Below are 15,361 nucleotides of genomic sequence, written 5' to 3'. Positions count from 1 at the left end.
GATAAATGCGCCACGAGAAAATTCTGCAGCGTAGAAAATCATGTGGTCTACAGGTTATGGCATCAGACTTCAGGTGTAAGAGATGTGGGTTCAGATCTTGGTCTGTGAATAAAGTGGCTATTCATGCTTAATTTGGTATTTAATGGGATTTTTTGATTAAAACGCACAAAGTTCACCATAATCAGTAAAAATTAAAGCTATATGCTGCTTAAATATGTTTATCAATCTATTTTTACTCCAGAAATGCACCGATTTCAAAGTTTTTTGCCGATACTGCCGATATTTCTGTTTTGGCATCAAAGAGGAAAAAAGGAATAGACATCCCTTTTACTGTGAAGGATGGTCAGATAGCCATCCTTCACAGTAAAACATGACACTTCCTGTTCTCAGGGGGCGTGGCTTAACACAGCACCAGATTATTTTTTCTCTCCTAGACACTTGGGGTACACAAAAAAAATGATTTTAAGGACTAAGAAAGTGGCTCTCATGACATGTCTCCTCTAAGTTGTTGAAGGACGGGGCAGAAATGTGCCATTTGTGTTTTAAAGAATACATACAGCAAAACAAGTTTAAAATGTAAAACTTTTATTTGTGAGCCAAAGAAATGGATCATGATCCACCTGTGCCCTCTAACTTAAACAATACAAACTATAACATCAGAAATAAAAGGGGGGAGGAAACAAAAAAATCATATCAAAAAGTGACAGCTGGTGCCAGAGATAACATCATCAGCTTCTTTGTGTCAAACTGAAGATTTCACGGCTCGGACACGGAGATTTTGAGAGCGTTTTCCCTCCCCCTTCGGTGGAGCCGGCAGCTGAAACGACGCCTGGCTGCTGGTTTTCCAGTTTTTTTTTTTTGTTTTTTTCCCCCCAGGCGCTGGAAGCACCAGATCATTTCTTTCCACCTGCTGTGGCAAAAAACACGCTAGAGGATGCAGAAGTTTAACACAAGAAGCAGGCCTAAAACTATGAACTAACACCAGCTGTCAGGTATAGCAAAAATAAAACTATTATTTGAAACTATATTCCATTATTGTGTTAAATCTGAATTAATAGATTTTAGGGAATAGATTTTTGTTGTCATTTGAACAAAAAAAATTAATTTACGAGTTTGTTTCTTTTACATAAGGGCAGGGAGGGGAGGACGCATCCCAAGTGTTTGACTTTCAGTCACCACTGCTTTAATTACTGAGGTAGAGATGCGTCCCGCCTTGGGACTGATGTTTTCATAAGCTCTCCAGTCAGAGAGGTGCCGAGGCTTCATCTTCCACGTCCTTAAAAAAAAAACGAATCGATCTGTCCGCATGTCCTTCGAACTCCCTTGGTTCCTTTGTGAGCTGGTAGGCAGAGAAAACCATCCATGGTGACTGGGAATGAAACACTGGGGACTCAACCGGAAAACTCCAAAACACACACGGCATCACTACAACCGAACCATTTAGCTTATCTTTAATAATACTTTTAAACTTTAGGGCGATGGCTGAGTGGCACAAGCTGATTAGTTACTGCTATGAATATATATATATATCATATATATATATATATATATATATAAAAAAAAAAAACATTTTCCCTTTTTAATCTTTGCTACATTCAATTGTCCGAACTCGCTGCTTGACAAGAGGCTCTTTGTTCGCTTCTAATTCACAGAAAAGATTTCTTTTAAAATCTCAAAAATACTGGCGGTTTTTGATCAGCCAGCCATAAAAAAAAATAAAAAAAATACTGCAGCTCCGTTTCTTCCACATAAACCTCTAAATATTAAATCATAGTTTGAATTGAAAGGACATAGTGAAGTAACCTCAGCTCTAATATTTGATATGTTTTTCACATGATGTAACAGAAGCTCTCCAAACGCTGACATGACCTGGTTTATCCTCAAACCATCGATAAAACAAGCGAGAAACAAAAGCAGAAAAAGAAGGGGATCCGACTCAAGCTTTGCATACATGGGTTAAGGAAAACAAGAACAACAAAAATTAAAAATAGCTTTCTATGGCCAGGTTGATTCAGTACAAAATAAAACCTAGCTTTTGGTTTTACAGTTACTCTTTCCCAAAACATTTTAGGATTAATGATGACTGGCTCTGGCGATGAATATCTAGTTCAGAGCGGCTCTATCTTAGGAAGCTTTGGCAATGTGTCCAACGAGCGATTTAACCAGACGGCCTGGGCAGGCGGAGGGGAAACGAGGCGGCTCCGCTTTCACATGGACTCGAACTCGTCGATGCGCTGCTTGGTGTTGCCCTGCCGGATTTGCCGCAGCGTTTTGTACTTGTCTCGGCCCTGCTTGACGTTCTCGGCGTGCAGCACGTCGTTCTGCGTCTTCTTGGTCTCGTCTCGGGCGTCGGCCAGCTCCGAGCTCAAAGTCTGGACGGGAGAGACAGAGGGAGCCGAGGTTGACGAGGCAAACGGGAGGGAGGACAAATGGAGACAAACGTGAACAGGACAGAGGCAGAGGGGGTGATTTGATCAAAGCTGGAGCTTCAAAATGCTATTTTTTCGCCCCTCCTTCGTACTTCCTGCTGTGAACGGTCATTACGAGCATTCCTTCGCTCAACTTTCCTGTCATCACTTTCTGTCAACATTAATAAAATATCCCAACTTTCACTCAACGTCTGAGCTGATCTGAGCTTAAAAACTTGACTATTTTTCTGCATATCTGATTCATAAGAATGTTCGTTTGGTTCATTTTCTCCAGGTTTTTGTTTCTTTGGAGACGATTGTAATTTGTTCTGGTCCTGGCCTATGCAGCAGCCAAGCTTGTATTTGAATTTGTTTTTTTTATTTTTATTATTTTTCAAACGCAGCTAAATCCAGATGTTGACACACACTGCATTAAGAACATGAAATAAATGTCTTAAAACATTTAGAAACATTAAGGTTGAGCAAAAAACAACCGAGACATTGATTGTTTTTGCATACAGATATCTGGATTCAGCTGTGTGTGAATAAAGATGAGAGATTTTACAGATTTTTTTGGGGGCGAATGAGTCGAGTGTCTGATTGAAGCCGGGCTACAGTCTAAGCCAGCACAGCTCCTGCTGAGGGCAGGAGGATGAAGACGAACGGACAGACAAGTGTGCCTTTTCTCTTACCCTTATTTGCCATTGCTTGGCCCGTGTTTCTTCTTTGTTACAAAACTGCTGTTAGAAAATAATATAGTCTTGTTGTTATTTGCTTTCGTGGGATATAAATGTCTTTGTTTAATGAACCTTTAATAAGCAAGTTTTTTTTTTTTAGATTGTAGCAGCTTAACTGAAATGTACTCCAGACCTAATGTTGAAAGTGGTTTCAGAAAAACGTTTGGCTCACGAAGCCAGACGCCACCTTCCTTCCTTCCTTGGAAACGACCTCTGAACCCTTCCGTTGGCGCTTCTCACCTGCAGCTGCTGCTTGACCCGCTCGTTCTTCTGCGCCTCGGTGACGCGAGCCTCTTCGCTGCGGAGGTCCAGCTGGCAGACGCCCTCGTTGGACAGCTCGGCGCTGTCCTCGGCGTGGTTCTCGTCCTGCTCATCGTGCTCGTGCTCGGCGTCGCCGCCCGGGTGAGCGGGCGCCGGTGTCACGGCGCTCTTCAGCTCCTCCTTGGTTTTCTCCAGGTCCTCCTGAGCAGACAGAGCCTGCAGGCAGAGAGAGAGACAGAGGACGACACAGACACTAAGACGGAGAACCACCAGGCTTTTGGAGCTGGGCTTGGCGCCGTGAAAGTTTGTTTTCACAAACATACATGCTAACCTTGCGTATCTGCATTATTAATGTCACAGTGTCTATGTGGGATAAAGCTCGTCAATTGTCGCAAGGGAGTGTTAAGAAAAGGCTAAAAAGATAATAAAATACAGAGCTAGGTTAAGATTAAGTTGGTTAAAAAGGCTTTGGAAGTCAAATTTTCAGATTTTTTTCCCATATGGATAAGTGGGCAAATTGATGGATGGACAGAGAGACGATAACAGAAATGAACGGGTGAACATTCGGACAGACGCATAAAAGGACAAACACGCACAAAAATAATAAAATGGACGGACAAACTGATGGGTAGATAAAAGAATTAATAAAAAGTTAAATCCATGAACGGATCATCTAACTGATGGGTGGACAGAATAATTAATGGTTACCAACAAGTGGGGGGAAAAAAAGTGAAGGATATTAGGGGTGTAACAGTACACAAAAATAAAGGTAAGGTACATACCTTAGTTTTAATGTCGTGGTTTGGTTTTCGGTACGTTTTAATCAGAAGAAAAACAAAATTTTATCCCTCCTTTTACTTGAATCAGTAAAAACACTGATTAAGAACTGACTGGAGATTTGTTTTGATTTCGTTGATTACTAAAGCACAAGCAGGTAGAGACGACGATTATACCGCTTCAAATTGGTTATCCTAACATTCGCTAATAAAGAAATATGAGCCAAAGTACGAGTTGGACTCGCATATTACAAGCAAACCTGTCATCTGAAAACAACAAGACTGACAGCCTTAGATGTCAGTGATGTCAGGTGACATCATTTAAGGTGAGCAATTTAGTAATCTTTGGACTCCTTTTCTTCCTCCATCGGTGTTAAACAACAAACCTTCATGTTGTGAGCTCTATTTTGTTTTGGGTTAGTTTTTTTATTATGTTGTACAGTTGGTGGATGTGTTTCTGTCGCTGCTTCTCAAGAGTTAAAACTGGCTTTGAAATATGGAATCAACACCCTGAGCAAACATCACACTTGGAAAAAAAAAAAAGGAGCAATACTGAATCATATAACGTCTTAAATACTCCTGACACGCATTCAGTTTTTACAATCTCTACAAGTAATGATGACTGCAGTACCTTGTGCTGCCACTCGGTGGCCTCATCCTCCTTCTTCCTCTTGGCCTCCTCCAGGAGAGTAATCTTTGCTGTGAACTCTGCCAGCTCGGCAGCCTGGGACACCAGAAACACGGCCGTGTTACAGACACCGAGTGCAAACGCTAGAAGAGTTTCAAATGTGCCAAAAGCCAAAAACAGACCAGTTGCTCTTGGGTCTTCTGCTGGTCTGCCGCCTGCTTGGCCAGCTCCGCCTTGGCCTCTTCAGCTGCTCGTCTCTCCCTCTCCAGCTTCTCGGCCTCCTCTCGTGCTTTCTGTCTTTCCTGCTCCAACTCCATGGCCCGGCGAGTCTGTTCTTCAAGCTCTAGCGGAGGGTACAGACACAGGTTTAAGTTGATTTAAACCGATGGTGCAGTCGCAGCAGACTTGATGGACGGAGGGCACGAAGAGAACGGGTACCTCTCTGAGCCTTCATGGTCTGCTCTTCGATCTGCCGCAGCCTCTCCATGAGCTCTTCCTTCTCTCGCTCTATTCTGTCCTTCTCCTTCTCGGCAAGCTCTCGCTTCTTCTTTTCATTCTCCAACTGAGCCCTGAGAACATTCATCATAAGTACGCCAAATGACCGTTTCTGTAGGGAGGCACAGGGCTTCGTCAAAAGATTTGAACACATGAAGAAACACGGGGCGTTAGGGACTATAACTCTAGTTGACACACAACTGCACTCCATCTTGGATGACGGTACAAGTTTCACTCTGGGTTTAAAATTTCAAGTTAAAAAAAGTTATGTTATTAATTTTTTTTTTGATGGAAACATTAAACGCATTTTGTTGTGTATTTAGTCTCTTGGAGGTCATTTTTTCCAGTCTGTTCAGAGTTTTCTACAGCGTATTACTGACCTTTCCATCTGCTTGTGGTGCTTTTCTTCCCGGGCCTGGGCCTTCATCTGCTGCACTTCAATGGTGTCAGGCTTTCTTCTCCTCATGTACAACTCGTGGTTACCCATACACAACGCCAAGATACGCTTGTTGATGCGGAGTCGCGGGGCGTAAAACACAAAGTCCTGGAAATATTGAAATAAGCATACGTTTATTTATTTATTTATTTTTAGAGTACTTGCATTGGTTGATGCCTCAGGCTCTGATGAACGTTTACTCACAGGTGCTTTTTTGTCAATAGGCTTGATCACAAACTTCTTGTCATTAAAGGAGATGTTTCTGATCTCACTCCAGGGGAAGCCGATCTTTGGCGTCAATCTGAAAGAGAGGAAACAGCAGAATTTAATTTTGAGTTTTCAGAAAACGAATTACACCAACACCCACAGTGGGTGGATTTAGTATTAAAAGTGGTTCAGGTAATCAGGAATTACAGGCTGCTTGCTGCATTGGGACACTTTCTTTCTTGTTTACTTCTCATGTTTCTTTGATAAGGAAAGAAAGCTGTAACCTTTGACAACGCAGATTGCCATCAAGAGGACGTCCCATAAGATCAGTGATTAAATCTATTCTCAGTTTCCAAAAAGTGAAAAATAAATCTGACTCATCAGAACAGGAAATCCCCTGGAACAATAAAAAGATGGGAGTTTTTCCCTCCTTCCTCCCTCTAACTATATCTGTAACTCTGCACCTTCAGGCTTAAGGTTACACCACAGACATCGTTATGACGACACACATTGACAAACCCCCACCAACTGTCACGACTGAGACATTAGGATATGAGCTTCCAGCTAATGGAGTCTCTGAAAAAATTACAGCTTTATACCTTAAAAAAATATTTGTTTTATTCTTATAGTACAAATAAATAAATTCCCAATGGATTTGCTACAGATATTCATTGGGACCAGGCTTTAAATACAGACTACAAACTGAAAACATCTTTGCATTTCCAAACTGTAATCCCTAAAAAGGACACATCTTTAATCCCAAAACCTGTAAAAACATTTTAATGAAATTCAAACTGTGCAAGAACCCTATTAGATATTAGATGTGTGTTTAAGTTCTAGGCTTGCGAGTCCCTTACTTGTCCTCGTGTTCATAGATGTTGAGACCCAGAGCGTCCACGCCCAGCCACAGCTGTGTGCCCTTCTTGTTTTTGATCTCAAAATAATTCACTCCGTACATTTCCAGGTCTTGAGCAATTTTTAGGTACTCCATCATTGAATCTTCCCTAAAAAAACACAAGAGAAAAGATTTTAAAACTATTACGACTATTAGAACAAAGCATTTTCTTGTAAAGCAGAATATATTTGACCGTTTTATCAAATACAAATTGGAGAAGAAAGTTAAATCAAACCTAGTGAAATTATTTGGCGTTTTATCACATTTAATCTAGTGATATTCTAACATTAAATGACAAATCTAAGCAGATAATGATAGAAACACCTGAACAGCTACCTGAGCATTCCTTTGTGCTCCTCATGCCAGGTCTGTATCCTGTCCTCCCATTGCTCCTTCGTCAGCTTGTGCTGCTCCAGAACTCTGGGGAAAACACACAGACGGTGACGTTCACCTGAAGGAATGTCAAATAGCCTAAAATTGCTTCCTCTGGAGGAAATAATACAAGCACTCCAAACAGGGAATGAAAAACAGTTGATTTTCCTTTCATAACAAAAGGGGTCACTCTCTCAAGGGAGAGAGCAGGTTGGACAGTCTGGACTTTTATTTGTTTTTATCACATGGCAGTTAAAATAAAGATATTTTTACTTTATTTTAAGCAACAGTGCTTTGAATTCAAATGCAAACAACAAATTTCTGGGTTTTATTTAAAAAACAAAACAAACTAATGTATTCTTGTCCTTCCACTTCACATTTCTGCACACCTTTGTGTTGTCTAGTTGAACGCAGGGTCTATTGTTGCATTTTTACTTTATTTTACCTCTGAGGCAGTAGTCTGTCATGGGTCAGGTATCCAGCCTTGTGGACGTCTTTGTTGTAGTCTCCATACTTGGCCTGGACAGCATATGAAGCCAGCAGCACGGCCGTCTCTGGAGGACAGTAGTTCTCATCGTTCAAAATGGCCTCTTTGACCTGAAAGAGAAATGAAAATGGGGGGAAATTTTTTTTTTTTTTAATCGCACATTAGAGATTCTGTGTCCAGATTTTATTTTAAGTTCGAGTGGAATTATGCAAATGTTTACTTTTCTTTACAAAATAATAATAAAAAAAAATTGTTTTAAATGAGCGTTTTTACCTGCAAGAAGAAGAGCCTCTGTGTGATCTCTTGGATCAGTTCCTCAGAAACGTCCTCTGGGAAGAACTTGGCCCTGAACTTGAACTGCAGAGGGTTTTCTTTTTTCACATCTTGCTGGGTCACCTGGGAAATATAACCAACATTGTGATCTATCACTGTCAGTTTATACCAACCAAGCAAGTTGGACAAAATTACATGACATTTTAATTCAAACACATGCAGAAATACCTTTTGCAGATTGCAAAAGTAGAAATTAGCCCAAAAGAAACTGACCTTTTTGTTCAGTTTTAGCCAGGTGATGTAACCTTTACTGTCTACATACTGCAGACCGAAGAACCAAACCTCCCGCAGACCTACTGTTTTCACCACCTGGAATGGAAAATAAGGAAAAACTCTGCATGTCAAATCTTCCACGGCAAAGTTTTTAAAATTCTCCTCATGACAAGTGCAAACATGATGACATGTTTAGCTACTTTAGTGAGACTCACCTGGTCAAAAAGCTGTTTTCCTGTGGTGCTGGGCTGGATGGCAAACTCCAGCTCTGCATCCATGGTGGTCACACGGACATTGATCTGCACAAAAAAAACAACATAAAAACTGTAATTTACTTTGATTATACTATTAGACATGGGTACAACTACCAGGATTTTCCTGGCTGGTGAAGTGACCAAAAACAGTAGGAGTTCTTAATTCATTAAAAAAAAAAATTTCCTGTACTGGATCTACCATTGACGCATAAGACTCAGTCATGAGAAAATTGGCTGATTCAGATCTCTGGCCATCCGACTGCTGTATCTCTAGTCCTACAATGCCAATGGCTTCGTGGCGTAAATGAAAATTATGCAATAATGGACTTTCTACTAACTCATCCCTGCATTTGCAGATCTTCTTGAGTTCCAAAAGTAGAAATAGTACAACTTTTTGTGTGAACCTATTTATTTAATAGATCTGCTCTTATCGATCCAACAGCATCACAAATATCCAATCTAGAATTTTTTAGTGCTTTGGTGCATCTCTTTTGTGTCATCTATAGTTTAGTCCTGAATTTCAAAGCAATAAACTTTCCTTTACCAAAGTAAAGCAAACTCCTCAAAGATCCTCAAAATATATGTGAAATACAACATATCAAATGACAAAAATCAAAATATAAATTCCTGCACTACTGGAATTACAAAGGAACTTTAATGGAATATGCAGCAGAAAAATTATATTTTAGCCATCATGCTTTCATGTTGTGGGGTGAAAGTGTCAAGGGCAGTTGAAGGTTGTAGCGGGTGTCTGAGGTTTCTTGGCATACCACGGCAGTACAAACATATTAAGTCGCTTCCATCATACAGACCAAGCAACACATTGTGAGAAAGACCAATTCTTCAAGCCTGTTGCTTACAGGCCTCTGCTGGGTGGAGCAGACGCTAAAAGTCAGCCATTGGCTGCGGCTCCCTAAGCTGCGCTGGCAGCAGGCCGAGCAGCAGCTGATGACAAAGAGCGAGGAGGGCTGACCTCAGAGGCATCTCACATCCTTCCTCTCACACCTACGTGCACACAGCAGCACAGCGCATGAGCTCAGTGGCGGTTTGCAGCACATGATGAGAAGCGGCGAGGTGCTTAGCAGGGCGGATGGTGACAAGCAAGTAGGGCAGGGTGCAAACACGAAGCGCAAGAAAACGAAATGAAATTGTGAGCGAGGCAGAGCGCAACAGGAAGCAGGAGAGGAGATCTGGGGAAACTGAGATGAAATTACAGTAAGAGAACTTAAGCGCCAAAAAAAAAGAAAAAGAAAAGCTGAGGAGACGATTTTCTCCCTTTTCTGCTTAGCAATTATACACAAAACCTCAGGAATGATTGTTTTGGATTCCTCTGCTCTAATTTTAATCAATTTTTCTGCCATCATTCCTCTCTTGTGGTTTCTCTCAGCGTCGTCCCAAGAATGAATAACCCAGGAAACCTGAGAAAACGCTGAACTTAAACCTCGTGACTCCCACTAAGTACATGTGAAAAGCTGGAGCATGCCTGAGACAGGAGTCAGAACAGAACATGCACTCATCTCTGTTTTTAAGTTGTGACACTCTGGTGTTCGTGCTCTGCGTTTGCGGCGAAGCATGGAGTGGGACGCTGCCAAAACATTGGAAACCAACACGCTGAGGAAGAGGAATCTCGTCTGGAGCAGACAGTCAGTTAATCCCTTCGCTTGCAGACAGAGGGGGAGGAGATGAGCGGCGGCAGCAACATGCTGGGACTCCGACGCCGCTAATCATACAAAGCGACAACTGCGATGTCTTCGAGAACTGACTTTTGCAAGTCCATTTGTTAGAGATATAATACATTTAAAGTTATTATTTGTTTGAAATTAGACTATTATAAACTGTCTGCTAGCTTGTTCCACACCACAGTTGCAGTTAGTGCAACATGGGAGTTCCTGAACGTGATGCACAATCTGATTGGAAAAAGATGAAATCTTTGAGTTTCCAACCAGCTGGTCACTGATTGGGGCAGTTGAGGAGCCTCTACCGATAAAACACACGCAGTAAAAGTCGACAACACATGGAAAGAGACCGGCACACTGATTAGGAACAGTAGATGACAACCTCAGTCAGACAGACAACAGGAAAAACGTGACAAAAGCATTAAGTGGCTTCATCCTGATGGGTAAATCCTCAGCCAGTCAAAGAACTTTCACCCAGCTTTATTTACTTCTTTTGCCTTTTTAAAAAAAACTAACAAAAAAATATTTTCTCCACGCCCTCTTCTGCGACGCTAATCTTACTCAACTTTAGCCTTCTTTAAAGATTTGTGCAGCATCATTACCGGTGTGCGGTCAATTTATGAGATTCTCGCTCTCCATTTCAGCGGCAAAGCTCAGTTCTCACTCTGATTTGGCCATTGTTAAACGTGCAGCTGTTTAGTCACCGTAAGCTGTTTACAAAGGCTTTGCTGAGAGCGGTCTTAAAGCAAACCCACGCCGACTGCAGCCAGTACAGAGCTGCTAATCTGAGCTGCCAGGCTCAGAGCAACTGTCTGTCCCTCTGATTAACCTCCCAGCACACCAAGGGAATCCTCCCACACGGGGAGGGGAGGCCAGAAAGGCCAAAAACTGTTCATCGGAAGGCAGGGTCGGCAGTTTACAGATACGTTCTGAAAAACTGGACGGGATCTTTACGTTGTGAAGCTCGGCCTTCCTCGACAGCCGCTCGGTTGCCTGGTGATCTTCTGTCTGCGAGCTGCACTTTTACTTCTACAGAACCAGGATGTTGACTTAAACTGGGCCCCAAAAAGTACACAGACCCCCCCTCACACACACACACACACACTCTCTCTCTCTCTTCAGCAAACAGGAAAATAGCCTCAAGCAAGAAATCAGAAAGTCTTCTTCTCGGAACGGTTTCCAAGCAAAGGGAATAAAATGTTAACAGAAATACAAATTAACAACTCAAATATTTGGTTAAAGCAGAAACCAAAGACTAGAGATGGACCAATCAATCACCCATACATTGGAATCAATCAGTCAATTTGGTGGTTCTCGTTTTAAAGACTGATAAATCTGTTTTTATTTCTCCTTTTTGATCAAATGCATGAATCAGAGCTTCAAAATATGTTTTCATTATGATCCTCCCCAACCTAGTCTAGCTACAATACAAATGTCCGTCCTGTTTGATTAACTGGCTTAATCTAAAACACTGAAATATGAAATAAGAGCTTTGCTTCTGAAGGTTCACAGGTTTGTGGTGAAGTTTTCTAAATTTTTAAACTACATCACTCAAAAACTCAAACTTTACTTCGATATGAATTTGGTTAAGTCTGACCAGCGACTTCCCTTTTTTCCCCTCTCGTTCTTCCACAGACTATACTGCATAAAGAAGAGCGGCAATGTGTTTGATAGAGGATGTTTAAAAGAGGAATTACAAGATTTTTGCATCAAAGAACGTTCCCTCGTACATATCTGATTTTTATTAAGCTAAAAAAAAAAAAGTGCAAACCTGTACTTCTGATGTAATCAATTAAAAAAAACAAACAACTGATTTCATACAGAAAAATTGCCCAATTCCAATCAATCTGATTGATTGGTGCATTCGCAAACAATTAGCTTCACATCCAGACATGAGAGGCACTTTAGAAAATCCAGAGACAGCTGGTAGCCATACAAAGATACCAGATTTTTCTCTATGAACAGGCATTGATCTTAGCAGAGCGGCAGGTTGTTTACTGTACAATGAGAAGAGGAAGTGAGGGAGGAAATCAGTGCTCGTCTGTTCCTCTTTAAATCTCCCTGAAGCCCAAGCCACCTCCTACCATCCAACAGCAGGGAGGCGCCTCACTTCCAGCGCTTCAAATTTAGCCAGTTATATTTTGCAGCTTCCTAATTACAAGTCTTTTTTTTTTTTGTTCAAAATACAGATGAAGCCTCTTTTAATGGTAGAGTCTTGTCCTCTGCTGTAAAGAATTTTTTTTTTAAAAGTATAAATTTGAGTTAAAAGGTTGAGTTACAAAACAGTAAGAAGCAACTTTGCTCACAAGCAGAAGAAAAACTTAGCCAGAATCAGACAAATGTGGAATAATTCGTTTAAAATAGCCAGGTTGATCAGCGCCAAAGGAGTGAGAACAAGGATCGCCAAGTCTAATTTGGATAAAGAGGCTCGACTGTGGAAAGCAGACACCCATGACAAGACTGCATCAAATTGGTTTTGTTTTGGCGCTGTTCACATCCTTGTACCGAGGCATTCTCTTTTTACCCTTTTCAACAACAATGGCTGCAGTGTTGCTGCTGCAGGCCCAGTGGGCTTGGCACTCTGCAAGACAGTATGGCTGTTGTTTACTTGGAAGAAGTGCATGAGGAGTGGAAGAAAGCAGGACGGCGAATGTACCACTTCCACGACTCTTCGCATTTATCTTTAAGTAAATAGATTTTGAACACAACAGGGAGACTATTTGCACAACTAACGCATGCAGGAATGACGCATGAATTACTCCATCTTACCGGTTTAGGCATGTTTGCTTCCTCTCCACCTTTCGCCCAACAGCTGAGAGGATAAATCCGTCAGCAGACGGAAGTGAGACCTGAAATTTAAAGAACATTTTTAAAAAACAAAACAAAAACAAGTCATTTGGCAATGGATGAGTTCAGGAACAGTTAATACATTTGATTTTCCCACCAGAGTCCAGAATCTCCCAGCTACGTCTTGATAGAAGTATTGAAAGTTGCAAATAAAACAAGAGGAACTTTATGTCAAGTCAGGAGGGAAAAGGATGAAAACAAATACTTTCCCATCTCTTTCGATGACAACACAAAACAAAGAGGTGCTTGTGCAGTGAATGCCACCATATTCGCTTAAAGGTACATAAGTGGAAATGGAAATAGTCAGAAGGAACTGAATTGCAGTCAAGCCATTATGCACTTATTTAAGGGGGGAATACAGTCATTTATATGATAAATTCCAGGTCAAAAAACAAACTAAAAATCATTTAAAAAAACTTGTATGCATTTGTATTCTGTCCCCAATTTAATACAGCTGAAAGTCTTTTGGGGCGTGTCTTTGCACATTTACTGACATTTCTGTCCTTTCTTCTTCATAAAATAGATTATATAAGGAGCAGCTTTAGCACATATTCTCAATGGGACTTGGATTTGTTCATAGAATAAGTAATTTTAACACAAGAACATGCTTTGATTTAATCAAACTGTAGCTGTGCCTGTAAGTTGAGGGCTGGTGTTTTCCTCCTCAGTCTTATTTGCATCCTCAAATAATTTCCATTTCCTTCTACGTTGTCGTATAAAGTCATTGCTCCTTGGTTTTAGATGAGCCGTCCCAGCTTTCTAAGCATTCGACCAGACTGAGATTTAAAGAGGCAAAAGAAAATGAGGTGGATTAGCAGTGCTTGCCAACGACTGATGGCGTCACCCAGGACATGTTACTGCGGAATACAGTCTCTGCTGCCCAGATATTAAGCTGCTAGGATGTCAGGATAGTCAAGTACAGCTACAGTCTTCAGTCAGAGGTTTCTTCCAATTGGTTGCAAGACTGACTGCTACCAGACAGCATCACCGCCCACAAGTATTTGAAGAAATTTAGATGTATGAGTCAAGACATTTCACTTTTAGATACTTCTAGGACTTGCACTTTATTTTAGACAGTTTAATGTTATAATTTTACCATAAAAGTGTCTAACACACACGTCCAACAACTTGTTAAAAATTAAAATATAATCCAATTGATTGAAACGGTGCGGATTTTTTTTACAACTGGGGCGTTTGAAGACCAACATGTCTCGTTTAATCAGCTAGCTCACCTATTTACCCGCCGATTTGGCTTCCGTTTAAACTGAAATTTAACCACAACTTCATCAAACAGCGGCGAGACAACTGTTGCTCCACTCGTAAAACACACTAGCATCAGACTGACGCCAAGAATTCCTTCAGTGTTTGAGAGAAACAAACAGCATCTTCTTTTTGAGTTTTTAACTACAGCACGGCAATTGCTATCCGTGGAAATATACATTCTTTAGAAGGGAGCCGTTGAAATCTGACATTTTCATGCTAGTGGGTGTAGTCCGCATAACGGGACGAGCCTAGTCGAGGCTGTGAAGTTTCGCTTGCTGGTAATTCGCTAAATTTATCAACATAATTCAGGAAGTCGTTGAGAAAGGGCTAATAAAGCCATGTTTTCTGAGAGTTTGTTCAGTTTAATGTATACAGTCCGGTTTAAATCTATATTTGTGAGACGCCAACGGCGCGAGCACGAGGACATCCGCTAGTAGCGCATCAAAGTTGAAGAGAAGCTCATCTTTTTTTAAGGGAGAGGCAAACTCACCGGGGGTCGACGTATCTTCCTCAAAATTCAAAGGAACAAGCTGAGCTGTAACCAATTGACCACAACGATAATTTAATGCCGATTCCCGTTTTTAAGTCTCGCACACTCAATCACCTACAGACATGAGAAAAGCATTTAAGTCTAAACAACCGTAAGGCGATTTGGGGTGTCCGCATCAATGTGCACGCAATAAAATACCGTACGTTCTGGTTGAAGCTTACAAAATAAAAGCCTAATTCTGGAAGGTCTGAAGACGGAAGCAGTAGACCTTAAAACATTTCAGGTTCTAAAGATTTTCCCCATAGATATGAATCTGATTTTCCATATACTAAACAGGAATGCCACATCAAAGCTGAATACTACTGTTCTGAGCTCAAATTGAAAGTTGAAACAAGCTACTTTGTAAATTCTATTTTATTTTGAAGGACAATTCCAACATTTCCGACCAAGTCTTGGGTTCTTATTACAAACTTGACACGCTTTTATACATAGGGATGTTCAATATGGCTGTCAAGGCAATGGAGGGATGTAACATCTGACTGGGTTATAATACGTGCGGTTAAATACATGGAGGGAGGATTTA

At 41.1% G+C, this 15,361-nt stretch overlaps 1 protein-coding gene across 1 annotated transcript; it reads right to left on the bottom strand.

The window, feature by feature from the left end:
• Nucleotides 1-568: 568 nt before the first annotated feature.
• On the bottom strand, nt 569-14,968 carry LOC103475423 (radixin-like). Its single transcript, XM_008427021.2, has 15 exons — nt 14,779-14,968; nt 12,948-13,027; nt 8,464-8,547; nt 8,249-8,344; nt 7,976-8,098; nt 7,661-7,812; nt 7,180-7,263; nt 6,806-6,952; nt 5,946-6,042; nt 5,686-5,849; nt 5,249-5,379; nt 4,993-5,153; nt 4,814-4,906; nt 3,386-3,622; nt 569-2,372 (listed from the first exon to the last, which is right to left on the bottom strand). Exons 2-15 carry the CDS (start codon nt 12,957-12,959, stop codon nt 2,208-2,210), a joined length of 1,746 nt encoding a protein of 581 aa, XP_008425243.1. The 5' UTR covers nt 12,960-13,027; nt 14,779-14,968; the 3' UTR covers nt 569-2,207.
• Nucleotides 14,969-15,361: the final 393 nt, after the last annotated feature.

The sequence above is a fragment of the Poecilia reticulata genome, chromosome 2 (genome assembly GCF_904066995.2).
Source record: "Poecilia reticulata chromosome 2, P_reticulata-male-v2, whole genome shotgun sequence".
NCBI classification, from domain to species: Eukaryota; Metazoa; Chordata; class Actinopteri; order Cyprinodontiformes; family Poeciliidae; genus Poecilia; species Poecilia reticulata.
The sequence above is the reverse complement of the archived record's forward strand: the minus strand, read 5'-3'. Positions and strand labels throughout refer to the sequence as shown.

What these genes read in the sequence shown, in the direction of transcription:
- LOC103475423 (XM_008427021.2), bottom strand. An exon ending in CACCACAAGCAGATGGAAAG is followed by an intron (nt 5,380 to 5,685) that starts GTCAGTAATACG and finishes GAATGTTCTCAG; the next exon opens with GGCTCAGTTGGAGAATGAAA. An exon ending in AGAAGACCCAAGAGCAACTG is followed by an intron (nt 4,907 to 4,992) that starts GTCTGTTTTTGG and finishes CTGGTGTCCCAG; the next exon opens with GCTGCCGAGCTGGCAGAGTT.